The 26,774-nt window shown below is 48.1% G+C and overlaps 1 protein-coding gene across 1 annotated transcript in view; it reads right to left on the bottom strand.

The window, feature by feature from the left end:
* Window positions 1-26,774, bottom strand: part of SYNDIG1 (synapse differentiation inducing 1) — a 76,272-nt gene that overhangs the window by 27,792 nt on the left and 21,706 nt on the right. The window contains exon 3 of the mRNA XM_040612046.1: window positions 24,105-24,242. Coding sequence (XP_040467980.1) covers window positions 24,105-24,242 — 138 coding nt within the window. The remainder of the gene's footprint in view (window positions 1-24,104; window positions 24,243-26,774) is intronic.

Genomic DNA, 26,774 nt, shown 5'->3' with positions numbered 1-26,774 from the left:
TCGTCAGGGGTCTCACCTCAATGAACAGGATCTATCCTTTGCATCAGTCATCCTAATGCACAGTCCATGGAGGAAAGGGAAAGTGAAATCTCAGGTCAGGCAGCAGTACCAAGAACAAACAACCTTGGGTCCCTTAGTCCCAGCCTTGAGCTAGGGTGGCCTGCTCTTGCTCTGGTTGGTGTTTGAGCATGAACAGATAGAAATGCAGGTCCTCAGCAAGGATATTTGGTCATGAGGCACATCTGCAGCTGGGAAAGGGTACAGATGTGGTGATGCGGCAGCCTAAACTGCACTGGAGTTTGTCCATGTCTTCAGCACACAACACTACCTCTGCTGCCTGCAGAGGCACGCGGAGGGTTTCTCAAGCTTCTTCCATGCACACAGAAGTCAGGACAGGCTTCTGCAGGAGGTGAAGGGAGTTGGAGGGCCAGTGTGCATCACATCTTCCAAGAGGTCTGGCAAAGGGTGACTCAAAAAACCCAGGATCCTCTATGAGCTTAAGCAACATTGGCAGCCACATACAGGAGAGGTCTCTATCACGGTCGCTGCTAAGGGAGAGCAATATATGACTCCTTGTGGGGTAACAGAAAACCTACAAGAGGTTTGGGGAAGAGGCAGGACAGGCAGGCAGACTTTGCAGGTGCACCAGCCATGACAATCCTCACTCCTTCCCCAGGCTCTCCCCTGGCATTCCCTCAGCAAGTTCGCACAGCTGGTGGAGCGAGCGCCTGCCTCTTCCAGGCAGCAGTCGCCTGGAGACCTCTGCCAGTGCTGCCCCAGCTGCCCCAGTGGTAGGACAGAGATGGGCCATCTGTGGGGCAGACCTGAAGCGGCCCAAGGACAGGACACCTCCAGGCGAGTTTGAACCTCTGGTTCCATCTTATGAAGCAAAGTCCAAATGGTGTACAGGCTGCTTTTTTGGTAACCAAGAACCCAAGTAAGGACTGAATGTAGGACTCCCACTTCATATGTGGTGATCTGAATCCTTGGAAATCTCCTCTCTAATGCTGCCAGGCTTGCAGGAGAGACCACTCTTTGAGATACAAAGAAGCTGGAGATCAGCAGTACTGCTGTCTCTCAGCAAGTCTGAACCAGAAAAAACTAAGAACTTGCATATCATGAAAGAACAGACACAACAAGTGAGGCCAGGCTCCCCTGTACCTGGTGTCCAGCAGTGGGAAACAACCGATGCCTTGGGAAGTGTAAAAAGGCAGGGCAAGAGCATCACGCTGCTTCCCCTAAACAGTCCTCTGGTCTTCAAGGAACACTGTGATGGAACAGGAGTGATTTAAAGATCTCGGATCCCTTTATTTATTTTGTTACTTTGTTCATTTCTTTTTGCAGTGAAGACCTCAGCAGAACCATCAGCCTAGCTAACATAGTCACTGACAGATCTTAAATATTAATAAACATAGCTGCCTTCTGTAATTTGAAGTAATGCTCCAGGTCGGGGTGCTGCAAAACCAGCTGTTCGCTTGCATGATCTTCTGGAGGAGGACGTGCATGTCAAAAGGGGGATGTGCAGAATTTGCAAAAGAGGGTGATGAAAATAGCTGTGACTGCTGGTGGAGCACAGACTAAAAGTGCTCCTGTTGTGAGTGGGTGAGTTGCAATGGAGGAAATAGCTGTCAGCTGGCATAGATACATAGCCCCAACAGCCCAGAAATACAGAACCCCAAGGGGGAATTCGTCATAGCTCTTTCTTCACCAGTAAACTTGCAAGGCAGAAGCTTAGATTTACAGAAGCAAACAGCAGGGCTTGGCTGGGAATTTTCTCTCAATGTGTTTTATGTTTGTTTGGCTGCATATGGAGTTTGACAGAACATGACTGCTCTCTGTGAAGATTTTCCTGGGGATGTGCAAAAAACTGCTGAGAAAAGGAAAATACTTCAGTTCCAATCCTCTGCTGCAGTGCTGCTCCGAGGCAGCTGCAGTTTGCCTGCTGAAAGTCTCCCTCTCATCTGAGGACCAGGGTCCTCACCGGGATGCCTCTCCACCATGATGCATTGTGGCCAGGAAGCTCTGGGATGTTCCTGCAGGGAGTCCTGCCAACACTCCAGAACATGAATACAAAACAGGATAGAAACATGTAGACTTTTAGCTTCAGGCTTAGGTTTTCTTTTCTTTTGCTTTGCCTAGTGCATTCTCATGAAAAGATTTTTTCTTGTTATTAAACTCTTTTTTGCAGGGAGCTAAAAAAAAAGAAAAAGCATTCTGCTTTTGGACTAGCTGTCAAACCCTTTTTGATGGCCATAAATATATCTACATAGCCTGCTGGTATGAATTGATAACCATTCTTAGTCATTCACTATGGATTTACTGAACATTTGAAAACTCACATGACAGTTTTCCTCCTGCTGCAGGAAACTACCTTTTCTTTTCAGAGTGTAGGGAGTTAATACAATGAAGCATCAAACAAATAAATGTTACTCCAGAAATACACAACTTTGAACTCAGCAATCCTGCAAAAGCCGTTTAGCTCACAATCTAGGAAAGTCACCAGCATTGTTCATTATACACCATTTCCACAGGACATCAGACCAAGCAAATCTGAGCAAGTTACAAATGTGACAGAGCTCTCCTGACAGTTTGGTGAGATTACCTTCACCGATCAAATGACACAAAACCTGCAGGAAGAAGTGAGACACAGAACATCACACAAAGATGAACACTATACTCCAAAGCAAGTGAATCAAACAAAGCCGGATTGTGCAGATGGCACAAAGAGCAGCTCACAGATAACAAGAATAATTCAGAAGGAATTATGGAGTCCTGATCCATTACTCAGAGTATAGAACTTAAGTTGAAAACTAAACCCTAGAGTCTTAAAAGCACTTTTCTATGGCAAAGGGAGAACCGTCACCTTGTAAAGCAGGGTCTCCAGATCTGCAAATTGATTTTTAATCATCAGACCCACATCTTCCCATCTCTTCCTTGAAAGCGTTGAAAGTTCAGAAGTGAATTTCATCCTAAGGCAAGTTTTTGAAGTCTGGAAAGACCTCTCAGGATGGAAAGTTATTTCTTTGCTCCAGCTTATGCAGAAACTAATGGTGGGAGGAAACAGGCACCAGGTCTTTACTGCAAACTCTACCCTGGCCCTTGAAGAAATGAGCTTCTTTTCAGTTCCATCCGCCTGCCTCTGTGGCTTGAAAGAGTGCTGGCGTATGCTTTCTAACAAAAATTGAGTGGCAAACTTGACAGGAGAGCAAGGAGACGCCTACTGCACAATTTGTAAACAGGCTAGTTCAGAAAAGCTGCAAGCACACCTGTTGTCAAGTAGCCAGTAAACTAATTCAAGAACGAGATGGCTGCTGTGTGAAATTAAACATTTTCTTTCCACTGAAATTAGTTACAGAGCAGAGAGCAGAGGCATGTTAATAAATCAGTTCCAGTGTATATCAAACTGGCATAAGAGAGGGTTTTAGCAAAACCAGTTGTAAGCTTGTAGAAATCTTAAGCTCTGCCTACAAAAGCTGCAGAGCCATTCTAGACTGTTCCTCTAAACTGTTCTCCATTCCCTGCCCGCCCAGTAAAGCAGCACTGCATGTCCCCCTCTCTACCTCCAGAAAGATTTTTCTAAAGCCAGACCCAGACCTGCCTCACCGCAACCTGGGACTGAGGAGTTTTAGCCAACTTGGAGTCGATGTGGAGAAGAGTTTACTCCCTCCTTGTTTGCACCTGCCTGTCACACACACGGAGAGCGTTCCTGCATTTCTCCCTGTTCAACTCTTGTTCAGACTTTTTCTCTGCTCTGCAGCAGTGAGGAGCCTTAGCTGGCGTTCAGGCGCTGGTGACACTGCCACACACTGAAAATGTAGGCAACAGCATGAAGGAAGGGCTGGCACAGGCAGAGATAATAATATGTATTATGCTGAATTTTATGTCAAGACCAGAAGGCTCTTTATTACAGGATTTTCTTCTTTACAGCTCCCAACAGAGCAGCTAATGCATATATTAGACTGTAAGCCTCTACAATGCGATCTATGTAAATCACAAATACAAAGCCATGTAATGTTCCCTCCCGTGATCCAACATCAGCACTGTCAAAGCCAAGGGGGGCCCATTGCTGCTTTCACTGGCATGTCTTCGCTGGCAGGATAACTCCCTTGCTGGGGCTGCACCTCCCAAACCAAGTGGCTGGGGCAGCCGCTGCTGGAGAAGGGACCAGCAGCTCGTTCTGTGGCAGAGACACAGGCATGAACACGGGACTGTGTAAACAACAGCCCTGCAGCGTCAGCCCCAGAAGTTCCTCAGTTGTCTCCTGTTGGAGGTACCAGGGAGCTGGAGTCTGAGCTGAGCCCTGGAGAGTGGGAACCCCAAATGCCTGAGTGGGACCCCCCAACAGCTAGCCAGCAGTTACCGCTTGGAAATGTCCTTGCTGGCAGGAGAAACTGAAAGGGATTCAGCGGAAGGGATTTTCTGAGGATGGGGTGAAGCTAGTAGAAGCAACCAGGGGTATCGCCGGGCTCAGCCATTCCCAGTATAAGATGTAAGAAATTCTAGATGGTGAACAAAGGAAGCACCAGGAAAAGTGTCACCCTTGACTTTAACAACCCCAGAGGACCTGCCTTTATTCCTAGCTGGGGGTTTGCACCATAAATTAGTTCCCTGCTCCTAACCTGTACACAAACCGCCCAGCGCTGTGGTGTCAGCACCACCATGGAGCAGTAGCTGGTGGAGTTTGTCACTGCACCACTGGCTTCCCCTCTGAGGTGGTAGGTCATCGTACCCCAGTCTTGAGTTCGAGGAGGGGGGTCAACTGGCCTTCAGCCATTTCTTGCTCATTTTCTCACCCGGGGCTTGAAAGGAGGGTGTGGAGGGGGCAAGTACATACACCATTGCCTGGGAATGCTTGCAATCCGGGACGCTGGTGGCGTTTTTTTTGGATAGTGGGGATGATTGTGCCTCTTGCAGCACCTGCAGGGAAACTGCCTGCAGACAACTCTTCATTTCACACTCGCCTCTGAGGAAGTGGCTTCACTTGCTGTGAAAGACGCTGTTTGAAGACATTTCACTAGAGGAAAACTGGCTTGTGAACCAATCAGGAGCCCTGGCTGCTGCAGTGATCAGTAGCATGTAATTTCATGCTAAGAGGCATTTGCCTCCTGAGGGCCATGTTAATGGAGTCCGACTGGGGGTTGATTTGGTTATCCTTCGCTGCTAGGTATACAGATATCATTTTCCACAGGCAGGCAGGCTGCATGTTAATGATCCTTCCTCGCAGGGGCTCGGAGGCGGCAAGCTCGCACAGAGATCCCTGCCACAGACAGCTAATCAGAGAAGGCACAGCATCCCTGCGGGGGTGGCTTGGTGGGAGGGCAGCTCTCCCAGTCACTCCTGCTACAGAGGGGAGGCTTAGCCCCTGCCTGCATGCTGCTGGGGCCACATCAAAAGTGATCGTGGTGGCTGAGGAGTGAACCCATCAAGCGTCCCGACAGCAGAACAGATGCACATCGCCAGAGATGCACCAGGTCTTCACGTACTGTCCCGTGGACAACGATTTCCAGTGGGTTCTCATGACAGTAGAGAACACACGTGGCCAGAAAACAAGCGAGCTGAAAAGGTAACTGTCCAAAAGGACGTGCTGGCATTTGCTGATGTAGAGCTGTAGTGCCAGCTCCTGCAAAAACACTCTCGGGACAGCAGCCAGAGGACCTAGGCTTGCAGTCAGCAGTGACAGCAGAGATGTCAGAACACCAGTAATGAACGCGCAATGAGGAGAGGCAGGGAGTGTGACTGGCTCGTGTGCGATTTCAGCTCCAACAGAGAGGTGCTGCGGCAGTGCACCTGCTGAATAAACGTACCGCTCGCCCATAAGGCACTTAGGAGCCCCAGATGTGAGCTGGTATGCCCCAACCCCACAACCCTGAAGGATGGTCCCTGTCCCACAGTGATTTGACACGCATCCCTCAGCCTTGTCTCAGGGGCATCGGGGTCCAGGTGTGCCATGTCAGGTACAAAGGTGCGATAACAGACCCTTTCTCCTCCACCAGCTTTTTTTTCAAGGCCTGCCTCTGATACTCTGGGTTTCCAGCAGATCACCTTCCTTTCTAGCAGCTGTATTTTTGGCTGTTCAACCCAAGGTGCTTCCACCAGTCACAGATGCCCCCCCCTGCACCACCCCCCACCCCCCCCCATCAGGGATGCTCTAGGGCTTTATTATTCCCAGTGGGTTCAACCAGTGGTGAACAAAAAACAGTAGCTCTGAAAAGTAATCCACAAAATCTGTAAGGAAGTCACCAAAAGCGACACACGACAAAACCATTGTGGGAAGTGATGTAAGCAAGAAGAAATGGGGGGGTCATGGGTAGAGCCAGAAACAAGCCCCTTCCCTATGGAAAGGCTCGTCCAGCCCAGAAAAGCGGGATCTGTTTCAGCCTTACTTGATGCCACGTGGCGCTGACCTCACTGGCATTGACTTCATGGCTCCTGGTCTCAGTCCCAGGGTGACATACACAAATGACTAAAGAATATCTCAGTACTCCCCATTCTTTAAGAGAACATTGTGTCTGTCTCCAACGTGGTTTTCTTGTTTACCATTCTAAATAACAACCCGGTGGTGGCAGACAGATGGGCAAGATGAACTTAAAGGTCTTTGCCATGCCTAATGTCTATGATTTTATGAGTCATTTCAGCCAGAAAAAAACGGAGATGAAATGTTTGAATGGAGCTAAAAAGACATGACATCATGGTTCTGTTTCCTTTCTTTGGAATTAGCAATAAACTAAATTATGCTTAGCTGCTTATCATTAACAAAAAAATCTTTAGCTTGCTTTCTCCAGAATATGTTTCCCCTCCCTCCTAAATCAATTCAGATTCAGAGAAAAGCAAGAGGCCTTCTCTTGTGTACACACAGCAGAACAATCTGGTCTTTGAGCAAGTAATAGAATTTCAGGCATCACAAATGAATCAGCAATGTCTCAGCCATATGTACATCCAAATGCATGTAAAATACTTAACTGCAGCCTTCAGCAGTGCTTTTTGTTCTGGCTGCTTAGTCGAACAACCTGTCCTGCTGGGCTGGCTAAAAAGCCCTGGTGAGGTCTTCCTGGCACAGCTGTTCGTGCCTTTCAGGGCGCTGCTCTCGCTAGCACATTTCATTTATGAGGTGAGAAGTCGGGATTTTCCTCAGTGGACTTCACGACACAGTGAAACTCGTGGTGTCACATAATTTGACACAGAGTAGTATTCATCTGCAAAGGGGCCTGAGATGGTTCAAGGACTCCATATCTTTCACAAGCATCACACGGACAGGGGCTCACCCCCCTCCCAGCATGTGCCTCTCCTTTCTCCACGGCCTTGGAGCACAGCAGCCTTTCCTCCCAGCACAGCCTGCTCCCTCCTGACACCTCCTAACCTCAGCCCTGCTCCAGGCCTTTGCTGCAGAAAAGGAGGATCACAACCTGCCAAGAGTGACAGAAGGAGGAGCATTGCTATCTTCTGCTTCTCCCATGCTCCGGCACTGGTTGAAGCACTGCCTGGCTATGAGAACGGGTCTGAGACAAAGACACAGCAGCAGACGATGGCAGCCAGCTATGAGCCGCAGTTTCATCTGTAAATGCTTGCTGTGACAGCACAGGGATATTGGAGTGTAATTCACCTCCTCTTGAAAGTTACCCCTTCACTGCCGACAGCTCAGTGACTCTTGAGACTCTACGTGAGGAGAGAGGAGATGGAGCCTCCCAACGCAAGCACAGGTTGCGTTAGTTGACTTGCCCCTTTTACAGTGATTAAAATGCTGGCAATTAAGAACTTCCCAGCTCATGTCAAGGTTGCTGCTTTGAGTTTTCTTCTCTGCCCGTCTCCCAAAACAGACTCCACGATACTGCTATGCATGCGGTGCAAAGAATAAATAAAAATAGTTACTATATATAACACAGTATTTCCTTCTGTAGCTGCAGGCTGTATAACCAACCCCCGAGATGTCAGACCTAAACATTACATATTCCCTGTGCTTCTTGTCTTCCCTGCATTGCCAGAGCTCCCTAATCAAAATGGACAGAAAACTTTTCCCCATACGGGATCAGATCTATTCCCCACATAGGGATTTTCCTTTTTCTCCTTAGAGGACTCTCCCTTTGTCCTTGTGCTTTGCAAGGCTCATACCAATGCCCTTCTGACCCTTCCAGCACTGTCCCTCATCTCCTCCACGTTTTCTACCACAAGCTCTCCCACTCACACTAACAGAGCAATTTATTTTCAGGTGTTGACAAGCATAGGCTGAAGATAAAAGGCAGACATCAGACACCAAACACCAAACATCAAGGCATCATCTTAATTTACCTTTGTGACCAAGTATGAGGATCTGCCAAAATGGCAATACAGCAGCAGATCTCCTGGTCAAAGGAGTAGATGGCCATTTCCTCCTGCTGCTGAATAACTCTTCCGAACTATTCACAGCCAAGTAGGTTTCAGGTCTTACGATATTTGTCACCTTGTGCAAGTCCAGACATCACAACTCACCTTATCCGTAACCTCTACACACAGGAATGCCTTCCCAAATCAGTGTTCCGTGTTTCCAGGAGACCTCATGCTCCAAATACCATTTGTCCCACCTCTGCAAAGGTAGAAGGATAGGTACCTGTTGTCAGGGCTTTGAGTGCAGCAGTGGGCTCAGCCAGGTGCTGTGAGACTGCTTCCTGCGATGACGAGGACACTGCCCTGCCTTACTGTCACCCCGGCTCCCTGTTCCCCTTCCCCGGTGGAGTGGCCCTGACCTTACTGCTCCCCGAAGCCTCTGGGCAAAGATGCTCACTGAGAAAGTGTTGGCATGGGGTGAATGGAAGTGTGTGTGGAAAAAAAGGTATCATATAGCCTACCGAAGTTTTACCCTCAGATTTACCTATGCCTGTGGCATCAACTTAAGGTCATTCTCAGTATTGACATTAGCATAATTCCCTGCTCCATCTGGTCACCTGGAAATGGAAGCTCTGGGATGCCTAACCTGGATGCCCAAGAAAGATCTAAACTAGACAACATTGCCATCTCTGTTCAGCAAAGGAAATACCAAGCAGGGTGCACAGTCGTCACCACTTGCAGCAGCACCACTGCCTTCCATCTCCCAATTCTCTCCTTATTAATGACACGGTCACACGGCGCAAAACCAGTTCCTCCCAGCAACCCAAGCAGTGGTACAGAGCCACATCCCTGTGGGAGCAGGGAAAGCATGCATCCTCCTGTTAAAACGAATGTCCCCGGACTGGACACCGAATAGGATAAGCAGGTCACATGTTTGCCAGAGATTACAAATGGTGGTATTTCTACATTTTACCCTTGATCCCCAATGCAGCAATTGCTAGGAAGAATGATCTTATTTGCTCTGCCAACAGATGCAAGCACATACGGTGAAGACTCCAGGTTGGTGAGGTACAGGCTGGTAGATTAAAAGAGAAGCTAACATACTGGAAGGGTGATTTAATGCTGACAATACTGTCACCACCCTGTGCTCATACTGGAGATAGCAGATGATGCACATTCTGCCAAAGAGATTTCACAGAGGTTGTGATTTTCCTTTCCACAGAGCTATGACAGCAATCTCTCAGCTTAATTAGCAATTGCCGAAATATGTCACACTTGGTAGGAGGCAAATTATTTTGGCCTTATCAAATCATTTTCAAACATGCTATTTCCTTTGTGGTCACAAAAACATTACAGCTTCAAATCCACAAGGGAGCTATTACAGAGGAGGGTGAAATTTTTTTGTGATAACAGCACGGCTCTGTAACAAAACAGCAAATGCAGGGAAACAGGAATCTCTGCTGCAGGTTTCACTGTGACACTGCTCATTGTACAATCGTTCAGGTCTGGCTGACTTCCCAAAATGAGTGGAAGCAGCTATTTCCCCCAAATCATGTTATGGCAAGCAGCAAGTCAACATAGTCTTCACACGTATCCTATTTTGAAAGCAAAACAGAAGCTCCCCTAGCTCCCACTGGAGCTGCAAGTCTGATCTGCAACGTTGAGAGAAGTTCAGATTCCCACTGCCTGACTTTTTTCTCCTAAAGACGTCTTGATTTTATAGGCTTGATGCCAAACTGTGGCATCTTTTGCATCTAAAGCTAGAAACCTCAGGGTGACTCTGATGGATACCCCTGTGTGAGGGCTGTGGGGTAAGGCCACCGAATTAGGAGGCAGAAATGCAACAGTGTCAGCTCCTTCATATCTTTATATATATCCTTATTTATGTCTGTTAGGACTTGGTAGGAAACGTGGGTCCTGCAGGTCGAGAACAGAGATAGTGTGAGATTGGAGGCAGACCAGGAGGGAGGACTGGTCTTGTACTGGAGGCTCCAGCCCAGGCTCCCACCTCTGTAAGCCTGGAAATTATACCAGGAGCCAGGCAGCGATGTCCGATACTGCATCATGAGCAACAGTCGGGAGCCCAGCCTAAGGGCAGGTGCCTGCACTGGCAAGCCTGGCCTGTACAGAGGAGACGGTTGTTTCTCTTCCTTCCGACTGTTCACCCCTTGGATTTTTGAAGAACTACCTTGCACTTTTGATTGTTGCACTCCCATGAAGGACTCTGTCGAATGTCTCAATGGCTTTTGCTGTTCAGAAACCTTCCTGAATCCCTACTAAACACCACACCACCGACTGACTCCTTCCTCCCTTTTTTCTAGGGGGGCTTCTCTGATGAGCCAGGTAACAAGAGAGAACAAAAATCTCTCATCCTCCTTGGGTTTGCTTTTGTCACTTTTTGCCTATGAAGTGGCTAACGAATACAAGGTTGCTTTTTCAATGCTGATGAACAACTCAGCAGCTTGAATCCCACTGGCTTTCAATGGGATCCATGTTCCTCTTCTTCTCTGGGGTGTAAAGATAAGCAGAAAGGTCCCTGCCATCAAACGGCAGGTGCTAGTCTCAGCACTGAGCAGCACACTTCCATGGACCTGCCCTGCCATGCCTGCTCCTGGCGGGGCTGCACGGGCTGCTCTTTCCCCTGAGAGAAACAGCTTCTGGTGTGCAACACACCGTGAAGGTCAGACTTATCTCCCTTCTGACCCAGCCACAGTCAGGTGTCCCTACTTCAGCTCTTCCAGGACTGTAATTTAGGTGGTTCTCACCCATCCAGCCCAGCAGCATGCAGGACAGCACAAGAGGAGAGTTAAGTTCAACCTACAGATTGGCAGTGGTGTAACTGCACCCAGCAGGACGCCGTTCTCTTTTCCAAGCTAATTGTAGCAGAGCATGCCAGCATATTTGTGCTTCCTGCAGGACAGATTACTCCCCTCTACACATCCTCTTCTATCCGGTAAGATCTTTTCTGGTATAAAGGACATTGATACTAAGCTTGCATTACAGGGATGTGCTGCCTGAAGTATGCTGCTTTAATTAAAACAGTATAACTTCTGCTTGCAATTAATCCCTAATGGGCTTTGAAGATTGGATCGTTCATTTATCCTGGACCACAGTAAATGGGAAATTTTCGATTTAAGGAGTGCTGGACCCAAGGGGCAGAGAGATCAACGCCAAAGCGTCTGGCATCTGACTGCGAGGATAGCAAAGCAGGGAAAGCGAGGCTGTACAATGGCCAGAGTGTCTTAGTCATGGTCCCCTTCCCCGGTCACCCTGTAGACACCCCTCCTCTTGTCCTCTGCAAATGAAGAGGAAGCAAGACTCAGGCTCAGAGCTGTACCACAAGCCACCTCCACACCAAATCTAGCAGAGGCACAGGCAGCCTTCAAATGCACTTACTGCTGCTTTATGCATTGATAGATAAAAGAAACCCAACTGAAATATATGCCATTATTAACTGCATTGAAGGTCAAATCACCATATAAATCCAGGAGAGTACAGGTACTTCCAAAAGCAAGCAAGTGCTGTCACTGCAGTATTCTTACCACAGCTTGTTCCTGCTACCAGGAGGAGCAATGTCCCCTCTCAGTGTATTGGCAAAACTGCCTGATAAGGTAAGGAACATCTAGAAATCATCAACATTGCAGAGATTGACTGGTTTTACTTAGCCTCCCATTTCCTGAATACTGGAAGTGGTCATCTGCCCAAGCATGGCGTGTCCTGGGTGCCCTGCCATTACGGATGGGAGGGATCCTAGAGAAAGGCCTCATCTGCAGGGAACTGCATCATCAGGAGACGCAGGAATGCTCTTAAGACCTTTCCAAATGAAGGCCTTTCTGCTCCTGAGACCCCAGTTCCCCCAGTGAAGGGGAGCCACTGTTATGCCCCATTTAGCCATAGTGCATATGGCTGAACTAGGTCTCGTGTTCACACCAGAATACAGGAGCCCTGAACTGAGACACGCATCCCATGCCACAGGGAAAAACTGCTCCTTGAGCTTACCTTGAATTTTGTTTAAATGATACTTCATTCTTCTCTGTTTTCACTATTTCTAAGGAACGTTAAGAAATGCATGGAGAACATAAACCTCCACTTGCAGTTCATGAACAAAAAAACAGGCAAATAATGTTACCAGTTCCCCAGGCTGAATCCAACACCCTGAAATACTTTGACATTCTTTGCTGTTAATAATGAAATGCAAGGGAACTAATGCTGCTCATTCCTTTTCCAGCCAGAGTGCATACATGCACTGGAAATCTCTCTTGATATTTGTTTTCCAGTCAGCAGACATACAAAGCGTGTTATGGTTTTGTTGTTATACAACACATACGTTATTAGAAATGGGGGAGGGTGTCATCAGGCATCAATTCTATAACACAACTAGAATCAGAGTATCTGAAGGCTTGAAACAAGGCTGACAGTGGGAAAGATGCTCAAGTGTTGGCCAAACAAAGTGAGATATGGTAAGAATAAGAGCCAATGTCCACATGATTTAAATATTCATTTTCATTGTGGGGACACTGAAAGTCCTGGGAAACAAGAAATTTGTGTCCAAAACTCTTTAGGAGCAGCCCCCGAATGCCACAGGACAAGGCGGTCTTCACCACGTTTAATGAAGGAAAGCTTTCCAGTGCAGGTGAGACATGCTGAAGGCACGTCAGGAAGGGCCAGGTGATGCTCTGGGCGAGCCCAGCTGCACTGAGCCGGCCCGGCACAGCTGCGGGTCCAACCGAGACTGGGAGGACGCATGGAGGCGTGAGCAAAGAGTTTGGACAGCCTCTGGAATAATGCTGTGGCAAGGTCCCATAAGGTCACTAAAGTTCTTGCTTTACAATGGCTTCTGTGTAAGTGAGGGCTCCTAATTAATTGCTTAATTAATTGTAGGCTGTAGAAACCTGCTTAGAACAATGCCATCTGTGCGACAAGGTCAAGGAACGAGGACACATTCAGCACAATTACTGAGTGTGGTGTCTGAATGAAATTCAGAAATCCCAGGCTGGGACAACTACTATTTAAATGAGTTCAAAGGCCCACATCTCTGCACACCAAATCCCATTTCCTGAGTTATCACACCTGGGAGGATCTGGAAGTTGCTCTCTCTGCTGTTATCAGCCCAAGGACCACCTTCAGCTTTTGTAGCCCGTCCTTGCCTCAGCGAAGGGAAGAGCTGGCAGCAGCCACTAGGCTCTGAATCACAGGCAGGGAGCTCTCCGCCAACTTTTGGTCCCCATTGTGAAGGGGGAGACATGATTCCTTCTAGAGGTCGCCAGTCAGGTGTCTGAGCAACAAAAAGTCCAAATCCCAGCCAGAGGAGGCTCCCTGAACAGACCTGGGGAGGAAAGATTTCCTCTTTCCTGCTCCCACTATCACATTTCCAGACCTTCTGCTAGAGAGAGCAGCTGTAAGGAGAGGTCCCTCATGGCAATACACCTGATGATGCTGGGATGGACACTGACATGCATTGGACATCTTTGGGACTGGGGACTGGGAATTCTGGGCAACAGCTGGTGTGAACTGCAGCCTTTCTCCTGGACTTCATGACAGCAAAGCACTCGCACCAAGGAAGGCAGGCTGAGGAATGGCATCAAGCAGGGATTGCCAGCTCCATCTCTCCTGCCCGATGCTGTGGCCCCTCTTCTCTGATCTCTGGCCTTGCTGAGTCCCTCTGTGAACATGTGTGGACCTGCGCTCACCCAAGCAACCCTGACTCCTTCACACTTCTTTGAAACAAGGTATGAAATGCCAAGATGTGGAAATATCATTCATAACTCCTTGCTCATCGTGCCCCATAATGAGCGCATTTTTATACTAAACTGGCATGGGGGAGGGTAGAAGAAAGATTTTCACAATATTAAAAAAGTGGTGTGTTTTTTTCCCCCAAGCACATAAAATAATACATTAGTTTTATTACCAACAGTACATCATGTATATTGATAGGTGCATTTTAATGTCCTGCCTACCTCTGTGGATACAGCTGGAGGCAACGCATCCAGCAAATGCTATTGTTAAATTAGGAAACAGTGTTTGGGAACAATGCAATAATATTAGATAATTAACTAATCTTTCACTTCTTAGAGAAAGATTTCAAGCATTTTAGGCACAAATGAAACAAGGGCTGGAGACAGGTACCACAGAGACTGGTACGAGGTAGGGTCAAGACTCTTACGGACTGAGGCCAGAGCTATTGAAGGAGAGTACCTGCCTATCTGTATGCCCCAGCAGCCCCCATCTCTAGTGGCTGCCTCAGGGAAGCTGTTCCTGCTGGGCTCAATATTTTGCCCAGAGTCATGGGAACAAAATGCAATCTCTTCATCTACTTTAATGGGACAGGCTTATTTCTTGTTGGTCTTGTTGGCTCTCAAGCTTTATGGCTGGCATGGACTTTACAGGGGTCCTCCTGGACACTGCCACCAGCAACAGAAACCTGTCCTTTACTGTGCTACCTTCCAGGGTCCCATGATACGACTCCTTTCTGTGTTTTAGCTTTCACTTGAAGAAAGTCTCGCACTGAAGTGGGAAAGTCTGCAGGCTCACTGCTGGGACAGCTGTGTTGCTGGAAGAAAACCTCAGTGCATAACCACTGGGGAGGAGCATGATGCTCGGGCGCAAAAGCTCAACACTGGGAACCTTCTCCCTCCGGGATTTTATCAGTTTATGCAACAGCTGTGTTCCTTTCCCAGGTTCTGTCTTGCAATAAGTTCTGAGACTCAGCTATTTTGATATGATGGATAATCCAGTGTTTATTTTAGGTTGAAAAGCATAGTCATTACCAGTGAAAATGGCAGTGCCCAGTTTTAGATACAAACCGCTCAGCTGCAGGTAGGTCCTAGTCCATTCCTTTTCAGCTGGTTCTTGTAGTTCATCCGAAAGTAAATACATGAAAACTTTATTTCTTTCCTGCTGCTGGGAAGGCAGTCAATTCAACAAGGAGTTACTATTTTCTGGCAGGCATCTTTGGGTGCCTAGATCACTAGACTCAAGTTTTCACTTCAGTTTTTCTGCAGCCCATTTGAAAGAGGTATGTAGATTGTAATCAGAAGTGATCCATTCACTTTGCTGTGCATCCAAACAAAGCAGTAATTCAGCAGCTCTCACCAGAACAGCTGCTGAAGAGATAGCAAGCTGTATATTCAAGATTAGAGTATAGCCCTGGGTCTCTGGGACATGATGATCATCTCTGAGTGGAAGAAAAAAATACCTGAATATTCTGCAGACTGATAAAAGGTTAATCTTAAGTCTTTGCTGTTGAAAACTTCCATCCATTTACTGCTGCATACATTAAACTTCAGAGATGCGTGCCTCCTTTCATTTGTTTTTGTACTGGAAAAGGGTGTTGTCACTGTGCGAGGTGAGAGAAAGGTCCATTATGTAAAGAGCACCCAAAGAGCTACTCTAGACATACACTCTGTTCTTCTTGCCACAGGAGAATTCATTTACTGCCTTGGATGAGAGGAGCTTCATCATGTCACCAGGCTTCTGAGGCAGCCACTGAAGCAGCACCCGGAGCTTTCTGGCTGTTCTGACACCTGAAGCAGACACTGCAATGGCCAGAACAGAGGGACCATGTTCCATTGCTGTCTCTTCTTCTCTCATGCTTCTTTCAGCAGGGTCACCTACTAGGGAGGTGCAAAATCACATGCCCTGGTTTTGCCTTGTACTGGGAACATACTCCTTCTGTGTGCTCTCCTGGAATATGATCTGTCCTGGACGCTACCTTTGCAGGTGTGAAAAAATCAAGTGTTTAGCTGGGATATGCAAGGATTACTAACAAAAGCCCCTCTACGTTCCTGCTAACAAAATGCATCCTTTCTGCCTAAGCTAAAAACCACCAAAAACCCACTACCTAAGACTAAAAAGTTGTTTACGCTTAGTGAGAGAATCGCCCAAATGTCAGAGGGCCTGAATCCCCTGATCGATTCCTGTGGAAGATTTGTCACCCTGCTCTTCAGATGCCTATACCACACCTGAATGGCTTTGTGAATATGCCAGACACACCAAGCTTAGTGGCAGGCGTGCAAGTAACCTGTGGAAGGTGCACTGAAACAATCCTCGCTGTCTCATAAGCCTGTGGAATAATGAGCCAATAGATGAGCAACAAAAAGTAACAGCAGGATGAAAAGAGGATGCCAGGAGGGAATAATGTTTTATACCCTTGGAGCATGGTATTGATAGGTCTCTGGGCTTTGGCTGGCTCAGCATAACGCGTGAGGCATAAACGCCTGGCACAGAAAAATTCACATAGAAAGTCTGCCATTGTGCAGGATGCTCTTGCTAATAAAAGAGACACCTCATCCTCTCAGACGTTTTGACTTGGTCTCTTCCGTCCCAAAACTTCCTTGTCATTAAACACCTGCACAATGAACTAAACTCTCCAGGGAATGTTATTTGCCAGCTACCTTTCCAATTACTTAAAATTAGCTTAAAGGCTAAAGCAATCAGGCCATTCATTAATCTAATCCCTTTTTGTAGCTGTAGTCCATGACTTGGAAATGCGACCGTAAGATCCAAAGGACAAAGAGGAATGAAAAGGAAATTATACAAGACACTTGTAAAGTTCCCTGGCCCAAGACCTCAACCACAGCACACTGAAATCAGCAGCTGCTGACACACAACGCACTCTGAACGGCCGCTTTCTTGTGTGCAGGAACATCTCTCTTCCCAGGAGATGTCTACCCCGAATGGAAAGGTTGGCATGAGCAAAGCCTTCCCAACTCAAGCCACTGGCTGGGAGCCAGCTCCTGCCTGGAAAGCAGAGAATTAGAGGTGCTGGTCGTCGATAAACCCCGCTTGAGAGTGGCTGTCACGGTCTGAGGCAGACCCTGGGGAACCAAAGGGCCACGAGATATCCTCTGCCACGCTGTCCGGGACTGGGCTTTCCCTCTCTGAAAGGAACGGAAGCTGCAAGCCTTGAAGGTACTGAACCCTGTGAATTTCTGCACAGTGGTTGCACAGACTTTTTGCACACGTGAGCTTTTCGCAAAGCCAAGGGATGTCACCTAAATGTCCCTAATCAGGGGCCAGGGACATCAATTTCAGAGCTGCTCTTCCAAGAATAAGAGATCCAACACTCTCACACAGCAACATATGTTCCTGGCTATCTCAGCAGGTAGTCTCTCTCTCTCTATCACAGTTAAGAACAGCAGCCGTGCTATTTTATGCTGGCACAGGCTGTGCCGTTCAGTATTCACTACCATCCTCTGCCCGGCACAATCTGCCATCTGCCTGATGGGAGCAAGGGGAGGAGTGTGGACAGGCAGCCAGCAGTGACCTCCTGCAGACCAGCCCTTGTGAATACAGCCCCGTCCGTGCCCTGGCCACGCACGTGCTCTGCACACCCCATGGGCTCGGCATTATCCTCCCAGCATTTGCCTTTCACGCTGAACCTGCACAGAGACACTCTGCATCAAGGGAGAGCTCCAGCCCCACACAAAACTGTCCTGGTTAGGACAGAGGTTATCACACCCATCTATTTAGTGCCCATGGTCGCAATCACCTGCTCCATGAACATGCCCACGTGTAGTCACCACGGCAGAGAAAGCAATATCCATGTAATCTTACATTTAATCCTTCTGAACATGGATATCTCTAACCTGCCTTTCTTCAGGAAGGACCTACCTGGAGGAGTAAGCTGGCCCTACCCAAGCGATCACAACCCGTGCCATGCTCCTAAATTAACTCTGGTCATCACAGCCTCTCTCATACTCTCTGCTTCCCCATCCAAACCAGCATATTTCCTTCTTCCTGATGTTCTTTTTTCCTCCTCAGAAGTGCTGAGGGATCCTCACTCTTGCTACTGGGCAGACTGGGTGCCTGAGCCCAGGTACTAGAGGGATCCACACTGCACAGATGTGTGTGTGTATATATATATATATGTATATATATATTTGTATGTGTGTGTCTATATAGATAGATATTCTCACTGGTGGACCTCCATCCTGCTCAGACAAAGGGAAGAGAAGCATGAGGCCGCTGGTGCCGACTGCATTCATTGAGTGCTCTGAGTGTCATTCTGTGACCTGTGTGTCAAGCGATGTATATATGTACGTACGTGGTGTGTGTGCACGTGTGCTCTGCGTGCGTGTCACTGCTGCGGGTGCATCTGCAGCCTTGCTGCTGGCTGGCCCTGCAGGCACCGAGCGGCAGCAGCTTTGCCCCTCTCGGGCTGCTGAATCTGGCATGGCGTGTTCTCCTCGAAGAGACTCTGCCTCTGTGCCTAATGAACGTGCATGGCCAGCACTTTGCTGCTCACAGACCCACTCGTGGTGCTCAGCCTAAGCAGACCGGTGTGCACAGCGCTGCTCCCTGCTCGGGGGCAGACCCACTGCCAGGGTGGCATCAGTCGTGCCCACAGACCTGGCGAGGGCAGGACGCCTGGTCACACGCAGCCAGTCCCTGCCCCAACCCCCTGAGCGGACGAGGCCGACGAGGGGTGAAGCCCATCGGCACAGGCCGTGCCCCCCGGGCTGGGGCTCGAGTCTAGATGCCAGTCAAAGCACAAGATATGTGTGTCTGAAGAGCCATATGCAAGTACAAGGCAGCTGTCTTGTGGCAGCTAAAATTATGGTGTCACTCAATGATCCTGAAGCGCTTATCCTTGCAAGCACTGCGTTTAACAGAGCTCACACATATGCACTCACACAGAGACAGTTTGCAAGCAAAGCTGTACGAGCAGTTTGCAAGCGATGTTCACCCCGCGTTTCCTCACAGAAAACCTTGGTTTCAATCGTTTCAATCTCCTGCCAAACTTCTGGCCTGAAATCTAACATGCCAGCCCTCCACAGCTATCCTTGTGTGACAAACGTGGCTGCTAAGAACGCAGCTCTTTCTTAAGGTCATCACTGAGGCAAAGTCCCGGATCACACAGCTTGCCCCAGCGAGAAGCTGACCCCATGGCACCAGGGTCTGAGTACCACGGGCACCCAGGGGCAAAGTCATATAGGCATGGACTGCCCTGGTGCTGGTCGGGGGACCTGACCTTCCCTGTGAATCCCTGGCTTAGTCCCCTCCTGGGTAAGAGAGCTGGAAGAGCTGGATCTTCTGCACAGAAGTGAGTGAAGGGGGAGCAATTCCCACCAGCTGAAGAGTTGGCATGTGAAGAAATAACAAATATTGACTAAACAGAATCTATATACATCAGCTATTAAGACTGAAACGGGCTCAGAGTAACTCATAACTCATGTTGTCTGCCATCTGCCTTGCAACTGGGACACAGCCTGGTGAGCAGCGGACCTCCCGGGGCCAGGGCTCTCATGCAGGGACAGTGACCACCTCGGCCACCTCAGCATGACACTGGCATGGAGCTCTGCTGGGACGAGCTCTGCCACATAAGTCCTGAGCCACTCCCTGTGAGGAGGAACTCATTTTGACTTATTTTGACTCATTCCTGACACAACAGAGTTTAATTGTCCATGAATTTATTTTAACAGGAGGGAAAGAAATGTGTGCCATGGTATTGCTCTCATTCCTAAAAGTAAATGCAGGGAGAAAAAGAGGAATTGGACAAAAAGACCTTGCAGGATTAGTAACCTCCACCAAGCAGGAATCCTGACAGGCCCTTATCAATAGTCTGATAGGTTTAACGGTAAACTTGACAAGACAAAAAGATAGGGTTTTTTTAACTTTTCTCTGACATCTGAAGCTTCAGCCTTGCCTACAATCTACAAAGCCTGTAAAAATGAAAACTGAGGTACCTACCTGGCTCCAGATGGTGGAGATTTATGAAAAAATAAATGAAATTAGTTTTTTTTGATCAGACGCTCTTTGTGGAGGAGAGTTTTATGGTGAAAGGCATACGAAGTTTGTATTTTCCTCTGCAAAGTCTTCCCTGCAAACTGCACAACCCCTCCTCTGACTGAGCCCTTCAGACTCAGCTATAAGTTAGGAAAACACCTAATCCAAAAACTTGCAAGCCTAAAAACTCATATGACCCATTCATAGAAAAGTGGAAAATTAGCCAATAAACACTGCCTGCTGTTAAAAATCAGAGTACTTGGAGACATTACCCATCCCAAGAGGTTACCCTCAAGCAGCGGCCTCTGGATGGACGCAAAGCCCCTGTATTTTAGCTGTGATAGCTCAGGTGAGAGGAGGAGCTGGGCATCACTTAGCATGAACCAGCAATTCCAGGAGGACACCTTGTGCCTGTGAGGCAATGGGAGTCACGTCCTGATCTCACAGTCTAAAGAAGCAAGCATGATGGAAAACGGGACAGGTGGGAAGAAAATGGCCCAGTCCGGACAGCGGTTTATTGGTAGCTGGGAGAAAGAGCAGGACTGTGCAGCCACAAGCAGTGGACGTAAGTCTTTTGGGGGGGGGTTGTGGGGAACACAGAAGAAAACAGAAAAGATAAAAAAAGAAAACCCAGAAGTTTTTGCTGTAAAACAGTGGAACTGTAAAAACCAGTTTCTTCAAACAGAAGAAAGTAACTGAGCAAGTATACAACGCACAGTGATGGTCTCAGGCTCTCCATTTTGCTGACAGAAGATGAAAGGCAGTGACTCAGCATTGCTTGGGATAGGGAGGTCACCAGGTGATGCCCTACTTGTGAAAATCAGATATCCTAATGGAAAGGCACTGGTTTTGCTTTCATAGACTGCATTTCTGAATGCACTGTCTCCCCCTGCTTGCTCAGCTCAACCTGCTGCACATCTTCACTTCCACCACGCAGGCAGACCCTGCACAGCTGCATCGTCCCATATGGATGGCCTCCAAGAAGCCCTAAGCCAGCAGCACGTTGGCATGAGTCTTGGTGGAAGCACTAAGTCCCACACAGAGCAGAAACAGCCCCTGCAGGAAGAATGCTGCTTTTATGGAGCACAGGGAAAATGAAATCATTCCGTTTGTAAAGAGCGCCTCTGAAACCCTAAAGCATCCATCCTCGTATAATTCTTTTGCACCATGATACAGACATATCCAGCATAAATGTACTGCCAGGTGCTGCAAGAATAAACTGAAAGCACCTGTCCCTTTGGCTGGAGCTGTACTGCAAGTAGATCTTCTGCAAATCAGGCCTTCATCGGTAAATACACTGCACACCTAAAGAAGGTCAGTTTTTTGGAAAAAAGTTCACCACAAGCACTAAATTCTGGCACAAAGAATCTACCCACCAACTTCGAAGTTCCTGCATGTTACAATTTTTTCCCCAGAGTGGGTCTCTTTAGTAGAACAACTCAGGAGACTTTTGAAACCATGAAATCTTCAAGAGCTCAAGCCAAAAAATAGGTCTGAATGCAAGCACCACGTGCTGATCTTTTAGTTTGATTTTTTATAAAGGATGTAAAATGTTAGAGTACCCTTTTGTATTAACAAGAGATCTCAAATATTATTCAGGAGTTTAAATTAAAAATCCTATATAAATAGAAATAGCATGCAAATAGGATGTAATGTTTTACTACGTCACATATGAAACATCGTTCCAAATGGTTTAGGCTCCAAAGTATGAGCTGGTACCCCTGTTGGTGTCAGCTTAGCCAGGTGCAGGGTTTTGCTGGTTTACACCAGATATTTTAGCTAGTTCTCAGCCACGAAAAGTTTTGGCCTTAATTTTAATTTCATTTTTCCACTGGAAAATACCGATTTGTTGGTCTTGGGGTTTTGCAGAAGAGCCAGTTTCAGTGAAGGCTGGTGGTTGCTCAGGGCCGTGATTCACCTGCTGCAGGGAAGGCGGTCAGCGAAGGCACCTGCCTGGCAACGCGGCAGTGGGCAGGTGGATGTGCCCGTGCTGCTCCATCCGCAGGGATCTGACCATCTTTCTGCAGGAGGTTTGGGAAATGAGTTTGCAGCCGATTCAGCTGTTGCAGACAGAAAGCTGAGAGGAGAGACTGGAGGAAAGGAGCATACAGGGGTGGCAATATTATTATTATTATTATTATTGTTAGTTGTAGTAGTAGTTGTTGTTGTTATTATCATTAAGGGGGGAGAGATGAAAGATTTCTACTTCCAATGCAAAAAAAACCAAAAAGCAGAAGTCAAAATGCTTCAGAAACACAGTCCTTCCTCCTGGCTAGATTTAGCCACAGCTTGCCTTGCTGCATCCAAGGGGTCAACTAAGAACGAGTAATTTACTGTCCCTCAACCTAATAAAAGCAAAGCACCTGCCTGACCTTTCTTACTGACAGCTCCTAGTTTTAGGCAGCCACATTCAGCTGTTCTCCATCATCATGCTAAACCAGACAGCACCCAAGTCTTCTTTTTCCAGGGCCTAAATCCTTCAGCACAACATCATCACCATTCCCTGCTTTCATGTGGCCTTTTCCACCTTCCTTATGCTCCTGTTGAGGTCTTACGGATTCCTGCTGGCCGCTGGTTCACAGCTAATGTGGATGCCCTGTCCTTGATAGACTGGATCTCAGTACATTTAGCTTCTCAGCCATACAGCTTTTTAGTACTTATTCATGTTGTTTGTTTCGCATTCACTGGGCTGGGCTGGGCTTTCATTGCTGGGATAAAACTGGCTCGCCATCCCCAGGCCTCCTGAAGGAACGCCACTGTGGGAAATGAATGGATGCACTGCTTTCCCCAGCGCAGAGCAAACACGCTGCGGATGGTGACACACTCTCAAGCCCTCCTTGGTTGCAGCATTGGCGAAAAATCTCGCCTAGTCCACATGTGTGAAGAGACACGGCCATGAACATGCTGGTGAACAGCTCAGCCTAGAGGACCAAACAGCAGGATCCTAAAGCGCATGCAGATCCCACCCAGTGCTTTACTTTTTACTGTCACCATCATCAAGGCAAACCCCTTGACCCAAACGTGAGAAATCAGCAGCATTCAAACAAGGAAAACTTGTTTTCCACTGGACAAACTTTAATTGTCTCAGAGGCTTCCAAGTTCAATGACAGGCGCTTCACGTAAAGCAAAAAATCGTAGTGCTGTATCTCTTTCTTTGATATTGAAGACTAGGATGCTTCAGATCTGAAGTGCCTGCTCTGGCCTGACAAATACCCAGTGCTGGCAGATGCTTAGAGCAGGCAGATTAGAAAGACAGGTGAGAGGGTGAATGATTTTGGTGAAGTACAGGCTGTAGTTTGCAATAGGCACTGCTACCACCAGTAGGTCAAAATATAAGCAAGTGACTGATAAGACTTCCAGTGTGACTCCTTTTCTGTCACGTTCCATTATCTGCCATGCTGGGAAACTCAACAATACTCTGCAAGTGCTTATGAAGACATAATTGTTGAAACAAATGACGGGGCATGAGGTGATTGTTGGTTAAGCACAGGCTGGAAACCAGCAAGCCTGCCTCATGAAGGAAACAAACCAAAACACCAGTAAAAAATATTTCTGTATTAAAATTGGACAAGAACAGACTGAGTTAATTTTTCAGGGGGGAAAGGAAATGGCTCCTGGAAAGCAAATTTGCTTCCACAGAACAGAAATTATTGTTCTGCTCATGGAAGGATATTACCTAGCTTGCTTTTCTAGATGATAAACTTGGGAACCAATAGATCAGTTTTCCCAACGGGAAATCCAAGTGTTTGAGATAGCGAGGGTGATTTCCACCCAAGAGTCATGTCCACAGAAAATTTCTAGCTGGACACTGTATAAGCTGACATGGAACCTGACCACTGACAACTAAAACCTAAAATGTTTTGTAGAGTCCTCCCTCAGAAAGTATCTCACAAGACAACCACCACTATCGCAGGGACATACTGAGGTGGGGAACACCCTGCCCTGTGTAACTGCCTCCCACTACCCTGGAGAATGTCTTGTCCACATCTGGGTTTTGGCGAACTTTCCCTGCTTGTGTGGGGTGATGGCTACTCCATGGATGCAAAACTCTGGTTTAGCAGGAGATGTTTTAACATTACCTCATGAGACAGGTAAAAGGCAGCAATTCCCAATGGCCAGAAGCAGCAGAGCATGGAGAACACAGTGAGGCCGAGATGATCTCTTGGTGGCATCATCAGGAAATTGTCTTCGCTTTCAGTGTCACTTGAGTAATCGCTCTGGAATAGCAAGGGAGAGAGAAATGTAGAGGTGCTGGTTAATAATATCATTATTTCTCCTCTGCCATGGGTCAAGGCTGTGATCATCCACCCATAAAACTCTTCCCAGCCACACCAGGGCAATTCCTCAATGTCAAGACAGGCCTCCAGCACTCACGGTAGAAGGCTTCTGGTGACCCACGCTGGGGTCTCTACCCTGCAGGAGTCTCCAGACAGGGCCAGCTCTGTCTGGAGTACCTATTCATCAGGGTCTGTGCACCCATCCTGCTCAGCCGTGGCCCCACAGTGACAGGACCACAGGAGTCAGCCTGCCCTCCTGCAGTGCCCACACCAGCCGGAGCATCCTTCAGAAGGGCTTCAGGACTGGGACTGTGGCCATGGCACATCTCCCTCCCTGCCCTGCTGAAAGGCTCACCGGGGCACTAATCCCCCGTTTTAGCAGCACTCGAGAGACCCGAACGCCGTGTCTGCACCAAAATCAAACAGGAGAGACGGGGGAGCCCAGCTCAGAGGTGGGGTGTCTCTGCACATGTGGGGTGGGACTGCAGCTGCCCTGCCAGCACTGACACTTGGGGAAGCCCCCCCAGCCAGGGCCACCAAGTCAGTGCTCTTCTCCCCTCCTGTGCGCAGCACTGGCCAGCGGGCGTCCTTGTGACCACCAGGGGAATCTCTGTTCACTCACTCCATCACAGCCTCCATCACTACTGCATGAGCTTGAAAGCAAGAAATGAGAAATGACAGGAGATTTTGGAAGTCACCGCAGGGAGCTGAAAATGGCCCGTTTTACATGTTCATCTTTCATGAATGAAGAAAAGAGACTCTAGCCAGACAAACCAGGGTCAGTCGAGGTGGGATCTAATGCAGAGGGAACCATAAGCATCGGGCCCCTGTATCTCCCAACTCTTCTGGAAGGTCAGGAGAATGTCAGCCAGGTATCATTCACTGGGAACAAGGGACAAATATGGTGCAAACCTAAGCATAAGGAGCCAAGATAACAACAGCTGAAAGAGGGAAAAAAAAAAGCATGAGTTGCTCCAGCAGCAATGAGATGCTTTGTTTTATCTGTGATTTACAGTGTGTAGGCAGAAGCGCCCACCCAGGCATGTTTCTCAGATGCCCCATGGTCAACCCTGACCTAGCAAGTTTCTTTCCTGGTGATGACTAGGACTGGTCCACAGGGGACCTGACTGTCCTGCTCCTGAGCTAGTACCACTCTCCAGCAGAGCAACAGTAGAAGAGAGCCTGCTCTGGTGGCTTCCTCCTCACCTTCAGGGAGCCCGCATGCAACAACAGGCACCGAGGCTGTGGTCATTCCAGGCTTTGGAGTTACAGCTTTGATGTGAGAAGGATCCTGCAAAGCTTTTTAACTCACCCTGGGAGCACCTCTAGCCTGAGACAAGGTGGCCAAAACTCTTTGCCAATACCCCTTTTGTAGTTGTGCATTCTTCACCGATGGTAGGGAAAAGCAATATCTCACTGAAAGGAAGACATCTGTGTCACGTTTAGAAACTTACTCTGTTGGGCATAGGTTTTGTGTCCCTCTTAGAAACTTAGCAATCTGTTCAGGAGCGTCTGGCCGTTGGGCCAGAACAACTGCTAAAGCTCTACCAGCAAGCTCTAAGGGAGGAACTCCTGAGGAGTCTGCTAAGTGTGCGAGGCAGGGAAATGAGCCCGTGCACAAGAAGGTAAGTTTGTAAACCTCCCACTGGTGAGCCATGATGGAGGGATTCTGCCCTCTTCAGACACGACGCTGGCTCCAGCATCCTCCACCGCACAGCCACGCCTAATTGCAACACACAGAGGGTATTTACACAGCGCCTGGCCACTGCAAGTCGGGCTCTGACTTGGAAACACATCTTTGTGCTTTGACACGAGAGATGTAACCTCAGCCAGGTCCACAGTCCTTCCCCTCACCAAGTGAGCTGCGCTCCCTGCATCCAATGTGAGGTGCTGCTGTGAGAACAGATACCTATGCAAATGGTCCTGTACAGAAATGACGCATTCCTGGAATTACTGAGCACACAGTGAGGATTTGCTGCTCCTGATGGATCCTTTGTAGCAAAAGCAGTTACTGCAATGACAACAACCCTCCTCAGCCTCGCTGAATACTGCTGCGTGTCCCTCGCCAAGACGCCTGGGGTTCAGCTGAGAGAACAGTGCAGGATAAAGCAATCTCAGACTCAGTTTATCCACAAGCCTTTACGTGGCTGTTATGAGAAAGAGGTGACCTCAGGAGTGCAGGCAAGACTGGAGTTACCAGAGATGAGGCTCCAGAGGACACCTCCCCAGAGCATGAATTCCGGCAAAAAGCACAGCGCCCTGCCCAGATGAATGGATTTCAGTGAATGACAAAGAAAGCAAGCAGCTCTCTGCTCTCCTCTGCACTGCTCTGCTCTCCTGTGCTCTCCCCTTCCCTTCCCTTCCCTGCCCTGCCCTGCCCTGCCCCTCCCTTCAACTACCTGCTTCAGCTGACAGCAATGCTTCCTCAGCAAATGTGTGCAGAGGGGAGGGGAGACGAGGATATTTAAGATG

The sequence above is a fragment of the Falco naumanni genome, chromosome 12 (genome assembly GCF_017639655.2).
Source record: "Falco naumanni isolate bFalNau1 chromosome 12, bFalNau1.pat, whole genome shotgun sequence".
NCBI lineage: Eukaryota > Metazoa > Chordata > Aves > Falconiformes > Falconidae > Falco > Falco naumanni.
This window is presented reverse-complemented; position numbering and strand designations above follow the sequence as displayed.